The sequence below is a fragment of the Pituophis catenifer genome, unplaced genomic scaffold, assembly GCF_029215685.1.
Source record: "Pituophis catenifer annectens isolate HBS135680 unplaced genomic scaffold, rPitCat1.0.hap2 SCAF_3, whole genome shotgun sequence".
NCBI classification, from domain to species: Eukaryota; Metazoa; Chordata; class Lepidosauria; order Squamata; family Colubridae; genus Pituophis; species Pituophis catenifer.
In genome coordinates, this window is record NW_027256883.1 from 53,498,529 (window position 1) to 53,511,864 (window position 13,336).

The following is a 13,336-nucleotide window of genomic DNA, read 5'->3' on the forward strand; positions in this document are numbered from 1 at the left end:
AGCATTTGAATATCTTTTCCAAGGCCTTGAGGGCTGTAATGTATTTCTTGACTGCTGTAGTCTAGTTCAGTGTTACGGTCCTGTGCATACAGTTTGGTTAGTGGTAAAAACAAAATTCAAGAGTTTGCATGCTGTGGTGTGTGTGTGTGTGTGTGTGTGTGTGTGTGTGTGTGTGTATGTATTGTCATTATTGTTATTGTTATTGTCATTGTCATGGTCCTTTAATCAATCTTGCCTCTTGGTGACTATATAGAAGTGGTTTTACCAGTACCGTCTCCCTAAGGCTGAGAGACCGTGATTGCTCTAATGTCCCCAAGCTGGCTTTCATGCCTAAAGGAGGACTAAAACTTGAGTTTCCCCAATTGCGATTATGTGATTGGGGGATGCTGTGATGGCTGTAACTATGAGGACCATAGGTTCCTCTCATTAGTTAGTTTAGTTAGTTAGTTTTAGTTTATGTGATTTGTATACCGCCCTACTCCCGAAGGACTCAGGGCAGTGAACAGCCAACAATAAAATACATAAATACACAAAATTTAAAAACCCGATAAAATCAAATTAAACTTTTTGGCCCAGACAAATTAAAATACCCCAATAATTTAAAAACAGATTAAAATTTACATATTTAAAAAGGGAAGAGATCAGGCCAAGCCCGCTTGATGGAATAAAAAGGTCTTCACAGCACGGCGGAAGGAGCGCAGATCCGGGATCCTCCGTATCTCCGGGGGGAGCTCATTCCAGATGGTAGGTGCCCCCACAGAGAAGGCTCTCCCCCTAGGGGCCGCCAGTCGACACTGTTTGGCTGACGGCACCCGGAGGAGTCCCTCTCTATGAGAGCGTACTGGCCGGTGGGAGGCTATTGGTGGTAGTAGGCGGTCCCGTAAATAACCAGGCCCTAAGCCATGGAGCGCTTTAAAGGTGGTAACCAAAACCTTGAAGCGCATCCGGAAGACCACCGGGAGCCAGTGCAGCTCGCGCAGGAGAGGTGTTACATGGGAGCGCCATGTCGCTCCCATTACCACCCGTGCGGCCGCACTCTGCGCCAGTTGGAGCCTCCGGGTGCTCCTCAAGGGGAGCCATAACTGCCATAATAGCATTTATTTATTTATTTATTTATTTATTGATTGATTGATTGATTGATTGATTGATTGATTGATTGATTGGTTCGATTTATATACCGCCCTTCTCCGGAGACTCAGGGTGGCTTACAATGCGTTAAGCAATAGCCTTCATACTTTTGTATATACCTGCTTAGTAGGGCTTTCGGGGCCCCCCCGCAGCGGTGTTCTTTTTTATACAAAGTCAGCTTATTGCCCCCACAATCTGGGTCCTCATTTTACCTATCTCAAAAGGATGGACGGCTGAGTCAACCTTGAGCCTGGTGAGATTTGAACTTGCAGTATGCAGGCAGCTGGTGCTACTTAACAGCACTTTAGTCTGCTGCGCCACCAAGGCTCGTTTTCCACCAAGGCTCGTTGATGACTTCCAAATGAGTGGACTTTAATCAAGGACTACCTATATTAAATATATTGATAGGTATTGTTGTCTAAGGAGATTCTTAGTCATTCAGGTCATGGTTTCCCAAAAGGTACTTTTTCAAGAAGGCAACTGACTTTCTTGTTTTTCTTTGACAATGTTTTGCTTCTTAGCCAACAAGCTTCTTCAACCCTAACTGGATGGGGAATGGAAGGATTTATAGTCCTTGCAGACAGGTGGGCATTTGCATTCTTTTAGAAAATCGTTGAGGCCACTTTGGAGGCTTATCTGTGTGTTCATGGTCAGCTGAGTAGTACAAATGGATGTGGAGCCTTCTTGGAACTGTTGACATTATTTTATTGTTGTTTTATTTTGGTTGTTTTCTAATCTGCTGGTCAGAGTTGCACTGTTTGACTTGGGTGGCCGTAATCACTCACAGAGGCAGTTCTTTTTCTAAAGAAAAATGTCTTAGCTCCTCTATGAGATCATTTGGAAAGATAACTTTCTAAAAGTTAAATTAGATGCCAAATTCTTTCCCCACTTTTGGATAATGATTCTTTTTCTATGAAAGATACATAGAAGATACATAGACTACAAGGGTTGAAAAACAGTGTAAAGTGTTTTGGGTGGCAGCGCCGGCAGGAACCGCTTGCGCCTGAAACGTGATGCTCTTTTTTTTTACCTCCGCACGCCCCGTTTTTGAAATTGGGGAGAAAAGTGTTTTCGGGTGACAGTGTAGGGTGTGTGTGGCAAGTGCTGTCACCCAAGAACACTTTCCTCCCCAATTTCAAAAATGGGGTGTGTGGAGGCAAAAAAATGAACATCACATTTTTGGGCAATTCCAGGTGGCGATCGCAGCAACAGTGTTTTCGGGTAGCAGCGCCTTGCCTTATGCCCCCTGTGCAGCGCCCTTTTCGCCAACCGAGTCCCGACCTCTGCGCTTCCCCAGGCCGCTTCCGGAATCAAACTCCAACCGAGGCACAAAAGTGCAGGGAAGCCCGGCACTGTGTTTAGAGATGTCAGTGTCCAGGAGGACTGAAGTGTTGCATCTCTATCAGGCCTTGCTGCGAGAAAGCCAGACTTTCAAGGCCTACGGCTATAGGTAGGTAGATGGAGGCGTCTCAAGAGTGGAGCCTTCGGTGCCAAGTCCCTCTTCTGCCCCCATGAAAATCATCCCCCACCCCACCCACTCCAGTTAAATGTGGGTAGAGTGATAGGATTTGTTTTAAACGGATAAAAAGATCTGTGCTACTCATTATCAAAATCCAAGTGGAAATGAGGATCCCTGCCACCTGGAACTGCGGGAAAATGCGAGGCGTGGAGGCCAACAACCTCCAAAGGGTGGGGACCAGTGGGTGGGCGGGGCTACATTCGGCGTATAAGATGCACCCAGATTTTCACCTTTTTTGGGGGGAAACGGTGTGTCTTATACTCCGAAAAATACGGTGCTAAAATTAGATGGTAAATGTAATAAGAAAATTTCTTCAAACATATAAAAAATTCTATTTGGGTGGGATTCTTGGTTCTTCAATAGAGTGATTGATACAATTTACATGAAACAACTGCTAAGAAAGAAGTTCTATTTTTGTGAACACAGAAGTGATAGCACAAGCACTGAAAAACGAATTGAAACACTTTTAAAAAGCATGCTAACTTGTCACATTCTACAGTCTTCTAAGAATAGTCTGTTGATTTTTTATTTTGTTAAATGTTTAAGAATTAATTCCCAAAAATAATCCTTGAAACTTTTTACAGGTCCTTTTACAGATGTAGTCACCACGAATCTTAAACTACGAAATCCATCAGAGAGAAAAATATGCTTTAAAGTAAAGACTACAGCACCTCGTCGATACTGTGTGCGGCCAAATAGTGGAATTATTGACCCAGGAACTTCAGTAACTGTATCTGGTAAAAATATTAAATACAATTTTATTCCTTTTGGGGGCTTTTTTTATTTATAGAAGGTATTGAATATTTAGGTAGTGCATAATAAAAAACTAATAAACAATATATTTATTATTTGAATCATTAAAAATATCAGATGAAACTAACCACATTATTATTTGTTGACATTTATACTACTTATACTCTGCCTAATAGTTTGATTAAGAAAATAATCTTGATTTTTTATTGGGAGGGATATTGGATATAGCGATCTTTTCTAGGTTTCTATGGACCAGTCGCACTAGCTTTTGCTCCAGAATAAATGTTAATTAGTAAGAGGGCACAAATACAAAAAAATTCAAGCCAGTTTATTTATTCACTTGTACCTTATCAAAGCTCTAAAAACACTAACTTAGTTTGATATAATGAATTCCAAATAGGAGCAGAGAAGGAAGTTTTAAAGAAAGATACAGATAACCACCTTATGCTTCCTCAATGAACCCATACACCCCCAGGCACCAATTAAGATTTTTTTGGGGGAAATAACATTTAATTCACCTTCAGGAAGAAGAAAACCTACTAGGATAATAATATCTATCTATCTCTATATATACATATTTACATGATATGAATTTCCCACCCCAAATAATCTATTGTGAATTGGAAGCACCATTTTAGATTCGCCAAGAAAAATAGAAGTCACTGGGTTGAGTGTTGAGAAGGACTGCTTGTCTGGCACATTTAACCTAAACAAATATCTCCATTTTCCTTCCCTTGATGCCTCTTTCCCCTTATCTATATCCAGTTTTTCTCCCACTTTTTGTTTCTCCTTTTTAGTGCAGTTGCCCCTTCCTCTCTTCTTCCTATCAGTTTTTTCCCTTTCCTCTGGAGAAAAAAACCAAATGAAAATCTGTACAGAGAAAACTTAGTTGTATGAGAGATAATAGTTGGTATAGGCAGATAGGGGTTAATTGATTTCATAAAAGAAGCATCTTACTTTACAGGCAATTATAGTTTTACAGGAATTAATAAATTTCTATAAAATAGTTATTAAATCAGTGTGTTTATGTGTGTGTATATGTGTGTGTGAGAGAAATTTGGAAGTCAATTTATCTACAGTGTTTGTGGCAAATATATATGCAGATGCACATATGCCTACTCATAAACAAGTTGTCATTTGCATACATTTATTTGGAATTAGAGTGTTCATGCTTTACTGTTGATGGTTGACCCTAAAAGGCGAAAGCTATCCACCAGTTTGAGCTGGAATTGGCAGCCTTTAGGATGACAAGAAGAAGAAGCTGTGCATTGCCAAAACCTGGGTCAGAATTTATAATTCCTTTATTTTATGTTCCTTTGGGGAGAGATCAGTTTAAATTAAGAATTGTCATCCTTTCAGGCAAATACATCATTATAACGTTGCTAGTGCTTTATCAACCTGTTCTCTACAGATCCACAAGGTGGTGCTACTAGCATTTTCTTAATCCTTGTTTTAGGAGAAAAATTATTCTGGATAGTGTACTGTGATTTCATGCTTTTCTACTATGGCTGCCTTAATATTTTAGTTGTTGTTAAAAATAGTTTTGCCTTTAGAGAATAATGAAGATATTTTATAATATAAACATTAGTTAATAAATATGTCACCTTTTGTTTTTGTAGTACATTACATGTTTCCTCCCATTGGCAATATTTTTTAGTTAAAAGATTTTTTTCAGTATTCTAATATAAATAATAAAAGAAAGCAAATATTAATTATATTTTGCTAAATTATGGCAGATGTCCTTGAACTCGTCATTGACATATCTTTGTCTATTCTTCTGAAATGTTTAAGGTAACTAGGTTAAAGTAAGCATGATAATTATGAGTAAATATACAAAGCAGTTTCCCCCTCTGCCCTATCTACCATTTTTGTAGCTACCAAAGACTTACAGGGAAAGTCTCTGTCAATCTGGTAAGGTCAGTTCTAGGTAGAGAAAATCTAACTCTATTAATCTCTACTTAGATAGGCAAAGTACATACAACTTAATCAAAATAAATATGTCATGTTCAATGTATTACAACTCTTCTATCAAAAGAGTAGTTGTAACAGGATAATGCTGTAGGTTCAAATGAATTTTGCTGACTGGTGCTGTCCCATATTTAACAGGAGGCTGGAGAGATGGAATTTTTTTTGTAGGTACATAAATGGCAAAATTGTATCTTCAGTATAGAGTGTCTGGGGAATGAATAAGGGAGTAATTGTCCTAGTGAAGGAACATACTGAGACTTATTCTTACAGTTTTGCATTTGTAGATTGTGGTGAGTGAGAAGGTATAAAATATTACCTGGATTGAGTTTTCAGTGATGTGGATGTGTTTGTTTTCTTGTTTTCTTGACTGTTCATGGTATTTCTCATGAGTAGACATTAAAACTTTAGCATTTAAACTAGTTTACTAGTCACTGGATTTTTTTTAGAAGAAAACACTAGCAATAGGTCATAAATGGCTAGTACCTTGGTAGGTGAATTCATCTAATAATTATATCATTATTATTATTATTATTTGCTTTGGAAGGCTCAATTGGTCCTTATTTAATTGTAAGATAAGAGTTGTAATGTGAATTGTTCAGATTTGGCTCAGTGTGATATATGAACTAATCTCAAGTAATAAACTTTGGTTTACAATATATACTTTCAGATAAGCCAAAATAAATACTTTGGATTGTTTTTTAATTGCTGTATGTGAATGTGTATGTGAACCAGGTGTAATACTTTCTGCAGGGCAAAATGTATCCTGTTTAGGCAAATGTTTATATGAGCTCTGTTTTTATCTGTTGAAGCTATCCAGCCTTTTGGGAGGAAGAGTATTTTGTTTTATCTTTACTTTGCTTTCCAATGGTTACTGAGAACAACAAGTGCACATTGTTGTATAAAGTAAATAAATTGGCTGAAAAGTAGTCTTCTCAGATTCTTCATAAAATGTGTACTAAAAAGCTCTATTCAGTGCAATATGTGTTGAGTTCTATTTATGTAATAAGATTCATTTCTCCATCATCTGTACTTACAAAATGACTAGTTCATTCTATCCTCAACAGAAATCCCCCACCAGCATTTTTGGACTCTTAATTTGAGAGCTACTGATCATCTTTAATGTACTTCAGAACATTGAATACAATGTATAACAAAAATTTCCTTATTTCTTAATGGAACTACAGTTTATTTGTCTTCTCTGAATTTATATTCATTTGAGACTAGAAATTATTAAATTAAAGATGACAAATATTTGAAATAATACTTTATTTTTCAAACTATAAAGTCTAGCTAATTACAAGAAAATAAGGATCAGCTGATACGTAATAAAAGAATTTGGTTATTGAAAAAACTTCAAAGTATACACTGTATTTTCTGAATTTAAAATAAAATTAAAAGTTCACAAGAAAAAGTTTGCAAACTTTTATATAATACAAACTTTGTCTATTATGCAGTTATGTTACAGCCTTTTGATTATGATCCAAATGAGAAGAGTAAACATAAGTTTATGGTACAGACGATCTTTGCCCCTACAAATATTACAGATATGGAAGCAGTGGTACGTAAATATCTACAATTTCAGTTTTTAAATAAAAGGACAGATATGAATTCCTTTTCAGGTTTTTTGAAATCAGCCCCCTTGGACTTCCTTTTGTTTCATATATCTCAAAGCTTTTCCAACTTCTCTGAATCTGTGTTGTAATCTACAATATTACAACTTTGCAGTCTTCCTCCTGCTGGGAATGTGCCTGTCAAATTTCTTTCCTAATAAAAGAATTCATAAGTATATATTGTCCATCATCTTAGAAATAACCTTGTGTGGGCAGTTAAAATTAAAATTATGTGGTAGCACATATAATCAAATATGTATTTCTGCACATGACACTTTTCCTCTTCTCAGCATAGCATGAATATAGACATCTTTATTGATTTTATTCAGTGTAGGTTCATTTTACATCTGAATTAGGGGATTGTTACATCTCTGACTAGATTTCAAACCATGGCTTCAGCAATAAGCTTACCAGTATTCTGGTATTTGTAGCTTTTTGGTTCAAATGTAAAAGGAAACTGACTATTCAAAACTACAAAAAATATTGATGCTTGATGAGGAATGATTTATATATCACAAGGATTAAGGTCTAGATTTCCTACTTAAAGACCAATTGCCTGCTAAGCCATGCTAGTTCTTGAAAATCAGTATGCAAAGAAGAGTTTATACATTATAAAAAATTATTTGACAACATCTAGTAACATAATTAATGTTTTTCATTGTTGTCATAGTGGAAGGATGCAAAATCTGAGGAATTAATGGACTCCAAATTGAGATGTGTATTTGAAATGCCTAATGAAAATGATAAGCTGGTAAGTAAAAGATATATTGAAAAGTTCATGTTCTGCCTAGATCTTTTGCATATTGTTAAATATAGAGATTATAATTAGTGCTTTAATAAAATCTCTAAAGCTTTCCAGTCTTTTTTCTAATGTAAAAATACCGTGCTTTTGTAAACTTTTAATCACACTACTTTTATGTTAACATATGTTGTAAATTTAGTCAAAGTAAAAATTGGTTTGGAATCAATAAAGCCATTTAGCCTGTGTAATAAGCGCAAGTTTATAATTTGTAAAAATGGGTACATCTCAAAAGAAAACAAGATACATGGATATGCAGAAGAAGAAATAAGAAATAACTACTGGAAGTGATAAAAGAAATTTGATCCTATTCAGTCTTCTTGAAAGAATGAAGGTTCTTGAGATTTACACCCAGAGTGGTGAAAGTCAGTTTGTGAATTATCAGCAATTCTGAACCACCTTTATAACTATCTATAATTCTGAACTATTGTATAGTGTGATCAGAGCTTCATCTAAGTCCTGTAATAGATAAAAAAGATTCTGCTGAAACTAATAACATCCAATGTTATATCCTGCTTATTAGCACGTCGATCTGGCATTCGGTGTATTTGATGGGGAAAGTACATGATGTCCTATTTCAATTGAGTAAATTAGGTCCGGGAGATAACAGTGAGATGTGACCCTCCCCTGTTTAAAAAAAGTATACATTGTGTTATTTGCCATACTGGTTATCTTCATAGCACAGGTTTATGGAAGTGAACTATGTATCCATCAAAAGAAAACTTGATTTCAGAAAAAGGATTTGCTGATACTCATGAGGCTGGAAAGGGTACAGAATCATTGTCAAAACTCCCATCACGTCACAGGCAGATAATTACATTTTATTGATTTTACTTTGATTTCTTGTAAGCTGCCCAGAGTTGGGTGGCATACAAGTTTAAACATTATTATTAGTATCCATAGTAGTAAGTATTAATAAAAAGGGGAGGGAAACTGTGTGGATGCTCCATCACTGGAGGTTTTCAAGAAGAGTTTGGAATTTGTACCATTTGTTCAGAATGGTATAGGGTATCCTGCTTGAGCAGGAGATTGGGCTAGAAAATGTCCGAAGTCCCTTCCAACCCTATTATTCTATGTTATAGCATACTACTACTTTACTACTACTACTAATGCTTGTTATTGTTAACAATTTTTGGAGTAGTACGATTATACTCAAGGTACTTGGGAACTGCATGCCACAGCAGTGGTCTCAGACTGTATACTTCTGTTTTAAAATATCCAGGAAATATTAGGCCATTTGTTTACCCTAAATGGAAGTTTACATTTTAAATTATTTTAACATTGTTTTATTAGTTTGTTCTATTTATAAGCAGTTCCTTTATTATTAAGCTTTATTCTATAAGGAAAGCCACAAAATAGGCATGCTTCTTAATATGGCATACTTGCGAGGCAGCCATCAGATTTTTGTCAAAATATTGCTTTATAGAAAGTGGGTGAGAAGACATAGTTAAGGAGATTTAAACTTGAAAAAAGGAGGAATTTCCTTATCTTGAAAAATATTAAACAGTAGAAGAGCCAGTTTCTTGGAGTGCTCTATCACTAGAGGTCTTCAAGCAAAGATTGGATGGCCATTGGTCTGAGAAGGTCTAGGATGATATAGATGAGGGATGGATTAGAACCTTTAACTGTTGGTTTAGTCATTCCTTTAAGCCTTGCAGTGAGAGATCTGAGTGCTGAGGGTATGTCTTACCTGCCATCTCAGGTTTTATCTTCATCAAGCTCTGTATACATAACTCCAGCCAACAAAAACTTTCTTCAGGAACCTGCAAATAATAGGCAGAAGATTGACATGGAACCAGGCAGTGAGGTCAATCACAAGATGGATCAAGTTTGTTGAGGGAGTTGAAAGCTTCAAGATTTTTCTACTTCTAAAGTGGTTCATTGCAGCTAGCTAAGAAAAATATCAAAAGAGGCTCGAAATCAAGGATGTTCAGTTCAGTCAAAGTGAAAACCAAGCTACATTATTAAGTTTATTTTCTATTGCATATCTTTATGTTCAGAATTTTCATCATTTATATTCCTGTGAAATTTGGACTGCTTCAAATTTCTAGGATTGAGATGCATAGGAAGGAGACAAAATGAAATACATCGCTTAGAAGAGGCAAAATTGATAATTAGGAATTAAGGTAGAACCAGTGGGGATCTTTTCTACAAGCCGTGTTCAGCAACTGGAATCAGCCCAAATGGTGTTGGACTAGTTGGGATGATATTTATCTGTTAAATAAACAGTGATAAGAACAAGGTTTCTACAAGTTCATACAACCCTCTTGCTTTCTTGTTTTCTGGTGAAATTAAACCCAGGACTCTTCAGATAAGGAGGAATTTCCTTATCTTAAAAAATATTAAACAGTAGAAAAGCCAGTCTCCTTGAGTGTTCCATCACTGGAGGTTTTCAAACAAAGATTGGATGGTCATTGGTATGGGAAGGTTAGGGCTGTGATGGCTAACCTTTTTGCCGTCACGTGCCAAAAGCAGGGGGAATGTGGGGGGGTCACACACACACGTGCCCACACTCATAATTCAATTCCTCCCTGTGTCCCGCCCCCCCTGCACATGCACGTGTGACACCCCCCCCTGCGCTCCCCCCACTTTTGGCACACGACAGCAAAAAGGTTACCAGTGGGCCTCCCCAGGCTTCAGAGGCTTTCTTGGAGCATGGGGAGGGCGAAAATGGCCTTTCCCACCCCTCTGGAGGCCGGAAACAGTCCATTTCCTGACTTCTGGTGGGCCCAAAAGGCCCGAAAACCAGCTGGCTGGCACACGCATGCATGCTGGAACTGAGCTAGGGCAACTCTTGTGTGCCCACAGATATGGCTCCGCGTGCCACCTGTGGCACCCGTGCCATAGGTTCGCCATCAGGGGTTTAGCGTGATATAGATAGAGGATAGATTAGAAGATCTTCCTTTACATTTAATTTAAGTTAACGAGCTCAAGAATATGTCACTATTTACTCAATAGTAAATAGAATATTACTAGAATATTTACTCAATTTACAAGTACAGGTAATCCTGAATTTATGACTGGCCTCTTTGCAATGGGTTCACTTTTTTTGGAAAAAACGGGACGAAAAAAGCCTCTAAAACAGTCTGAAATAAGCCTTGAAAATGGACTGAAAAAAGCCTCTAAAACGGGCCAGAAAAAGCCTCAAAAACTGGTTGAAAAAAGCCTGAAAATGGGCCTGAAAAAGGCCAACAAAAGGCCCGAAAACGGGACGTGCTGAGGCCAAAAAATGGCCGGCGGGTGGGCAGGGCTTCAGCAATATTCAGTCTATAAGACACACAGACATTTTCACCCCCTTTTGGGAGACAAAACACTGTGTCTTATAGTCAAAAAAATACTGTATTTATGAGTGTGCTGAATGTTCATTCAGTCTGGTAAATAACACATCTGACTATGTGAGGAAAAGCAGTTCAAGCAAAAAAGTCTTTTTTAAAATAAAAATCAGCCCAAATTAGGGTGCTTATGTTTATAATATTATAAATTAATTTTTCTGCAAGATCATTAGAGCTGCAAACAGCCAGAATGGAGTTTGCTATTTAAGTTTGTGGCAGTTTACTTTAAGTTATTTGTACATTTGGAAACAACTTTTTTTTGCTCCAAAATTATTTTATAAAATGACCTGGATTTAATTTCTACGTAGTTCTGTCTATAGTATATATTATGACTAAATCATATTATTTTTAGGGCTTAATTCTGCAAAAATGCAATTAGAGTTTTAGTTTTAGTCTATAAAACTCAAGTGTCTAAATACAACTTTTATTTTGTTTGTTCAATGCTTTATAAGCTACTGCTTAACTGCTTGTACATAACATTCATGTTTTTCTAAGTAGCAGAATGGGGTTCCAGACCCTAATCCTTTAGCCATTGGTTTAGTCATTCCTTTAAGCCTTGCAGTGAGAGATCTCCTGAGTGCTGAGGGTATGTCTTACCTGCCATCTCAGGTTTTATCTTCATCAAGATCTGTATACATAACTCCAGCCAACAGAAACTTTCTTCAGGAGCCTGCAAATAATAGACAGAAGATTGACATGATGGAACCAGGCAGTGAGGTCAATCACAAGATGGATCAGGTTTGTTGAGGGAGCTGAAAGCTTCAAGATTTTTCTAGTTCTAAAGTGGTTCATTGCAGCTAGCTAAGAAAAATATCAAAGGAGGCTCAAAGTTAAGGATGTTCAGTTCAGTCAAAGTGAAAATCAAGCTACATTATTAGGTTTATTTTCTATTGCATATCTTTATGTTCAGAATTTTCATCATTTATATTCCTGTGAAATTTGGACTGCTTCAAATTTCTAGGATTGAGATGCATAGGAAGGAGACAAAATGAAATACATCGCTTAGAAGAGGGAAAATTGATAATTAAGAATTAAGGTAGAGCCAGTGGGGAACTTTTCTACAAGCCGTCTTCAGCAACTGGAATCAACCCAAATGGTGTTGGATTAGTTGGGATGATATTTATCTGGTAAATAAACAGTGATAGGAACAAGGTTTCTACAAGTTCATACAACCCTTTTGCTCTCTTGTTTTCTGATGAAATTAAATAAACCCAGGACTCTTCAGTTAACAGTTTACTCAAAGTAGGAAGTAGTTCACAGTTGCTTTGGAGATGGCAGGATTTAAATTATCATGGTTTATTCCAAATCCATTAAATCAGAGGTTCCCTCTTAGTTCATGGTGCCCTTTATGTCTTGGTAATTTTTTCACTGTGCTCCTAGGCTAGCAGTTCGTGCAATGTCTGACAGATGTCAAGTATCACAGGCTTTTCTTCGGAAATTTTAAATACTTTGGAGTGACCCTATGCGTTCAGTGTGGCTCCCCATTTGGGAATTATGACATTAAGCATTATTTCTTTCTTGCTGAAACAGGAAGTTGTAGAAGTTGTAGTTAATAGAAGATTTTTCTATTTGTTCTGTCATTTAGCATGAAGGGGCAGAATATAACAAAAGATTATTAAGTAAGGTATAATCTTTTGAATGTTGGCTTGATTCATGTGCAAAACCAAGCTATGGCATGGTGTTAATGAGAACAGATACTTTTATTCATTTCTAAACTATGTATTTTACTAAGAATAGTTTTTGTGGATTTGCTGTTGTTACTTAAAAAAACAGGCATGTCAAGAACATTGAGTAAAGTAAAGGAAATTGCATGATGTGTGTGTGTGAGAGAGAGAAGGAGGGAGGGAGGGAGGGAGAGATGACCCAGGGCACAGCACAGAAATAACACAAACAGCTGGCAGTTCAAACTGTCCCTTTATTGCTCCAAATTTCCCCAAATGCTCCCATATTTCTTACAAGTCCCAGAGCAAAGTGATAACAAACCCCCACACAAACCTCAAGCAGCCTCTGGCTTCAATTAGTCGAGCTCAGTGCTGTATACACTGGGGCTGCACAGCAATAAATCCAGCAGGACCAATCAAGGAGTTCAGGAAGCAAAAGATCCAGGTAATTAGTTCAGAACACCAGAAAGAATGCAAGGACTCTTGGAAAGTTCAAATGTTGGCACTCAACACTTCTGGAACTCAATGTTTGTTCCTGACAAATGCCCCTCCTCACAGCATCTTCT

The 13,336-nt window shown here is 37.1% G+C and overlaps 1 protein-coding gene across 2 annotated transcripts in view; it reads left to right on the forward strand.

Moving 5' to 3' along the window:
- The window catches only part of VAPA (VAMP associated protein A), a 37,292-nt gene that overhangs the window by 21,197 nt on the left and 2,759 nt on the right, over window positions 1-13,336 (forward strand). The window contains exons 2-5 of one of the 2 annotated variants that reach the window (XM_070940634.1): window positions 3,232-3,384; window positions 6,823-6,926; window positions 7,649-7,729; window positions 11,719-11,847. In XM_070940634.1, the coding sequence (XP_070796735.1) occupies window positions 3,232-3,384; window positions 6,823-6,926; window positions 7,649-7,729; window positions 11,719-11,847 (467 nt within the window). The remainder of the gene's footprint in view (window positions 1-3,231; window positions 3,385-6,822; window positions 6,927-7,648; window positions 7,730-11,718; window positions 11,848-13,336) is intronic. The other variant, XM_070940635.1, reaches the window with a different exon arrangement.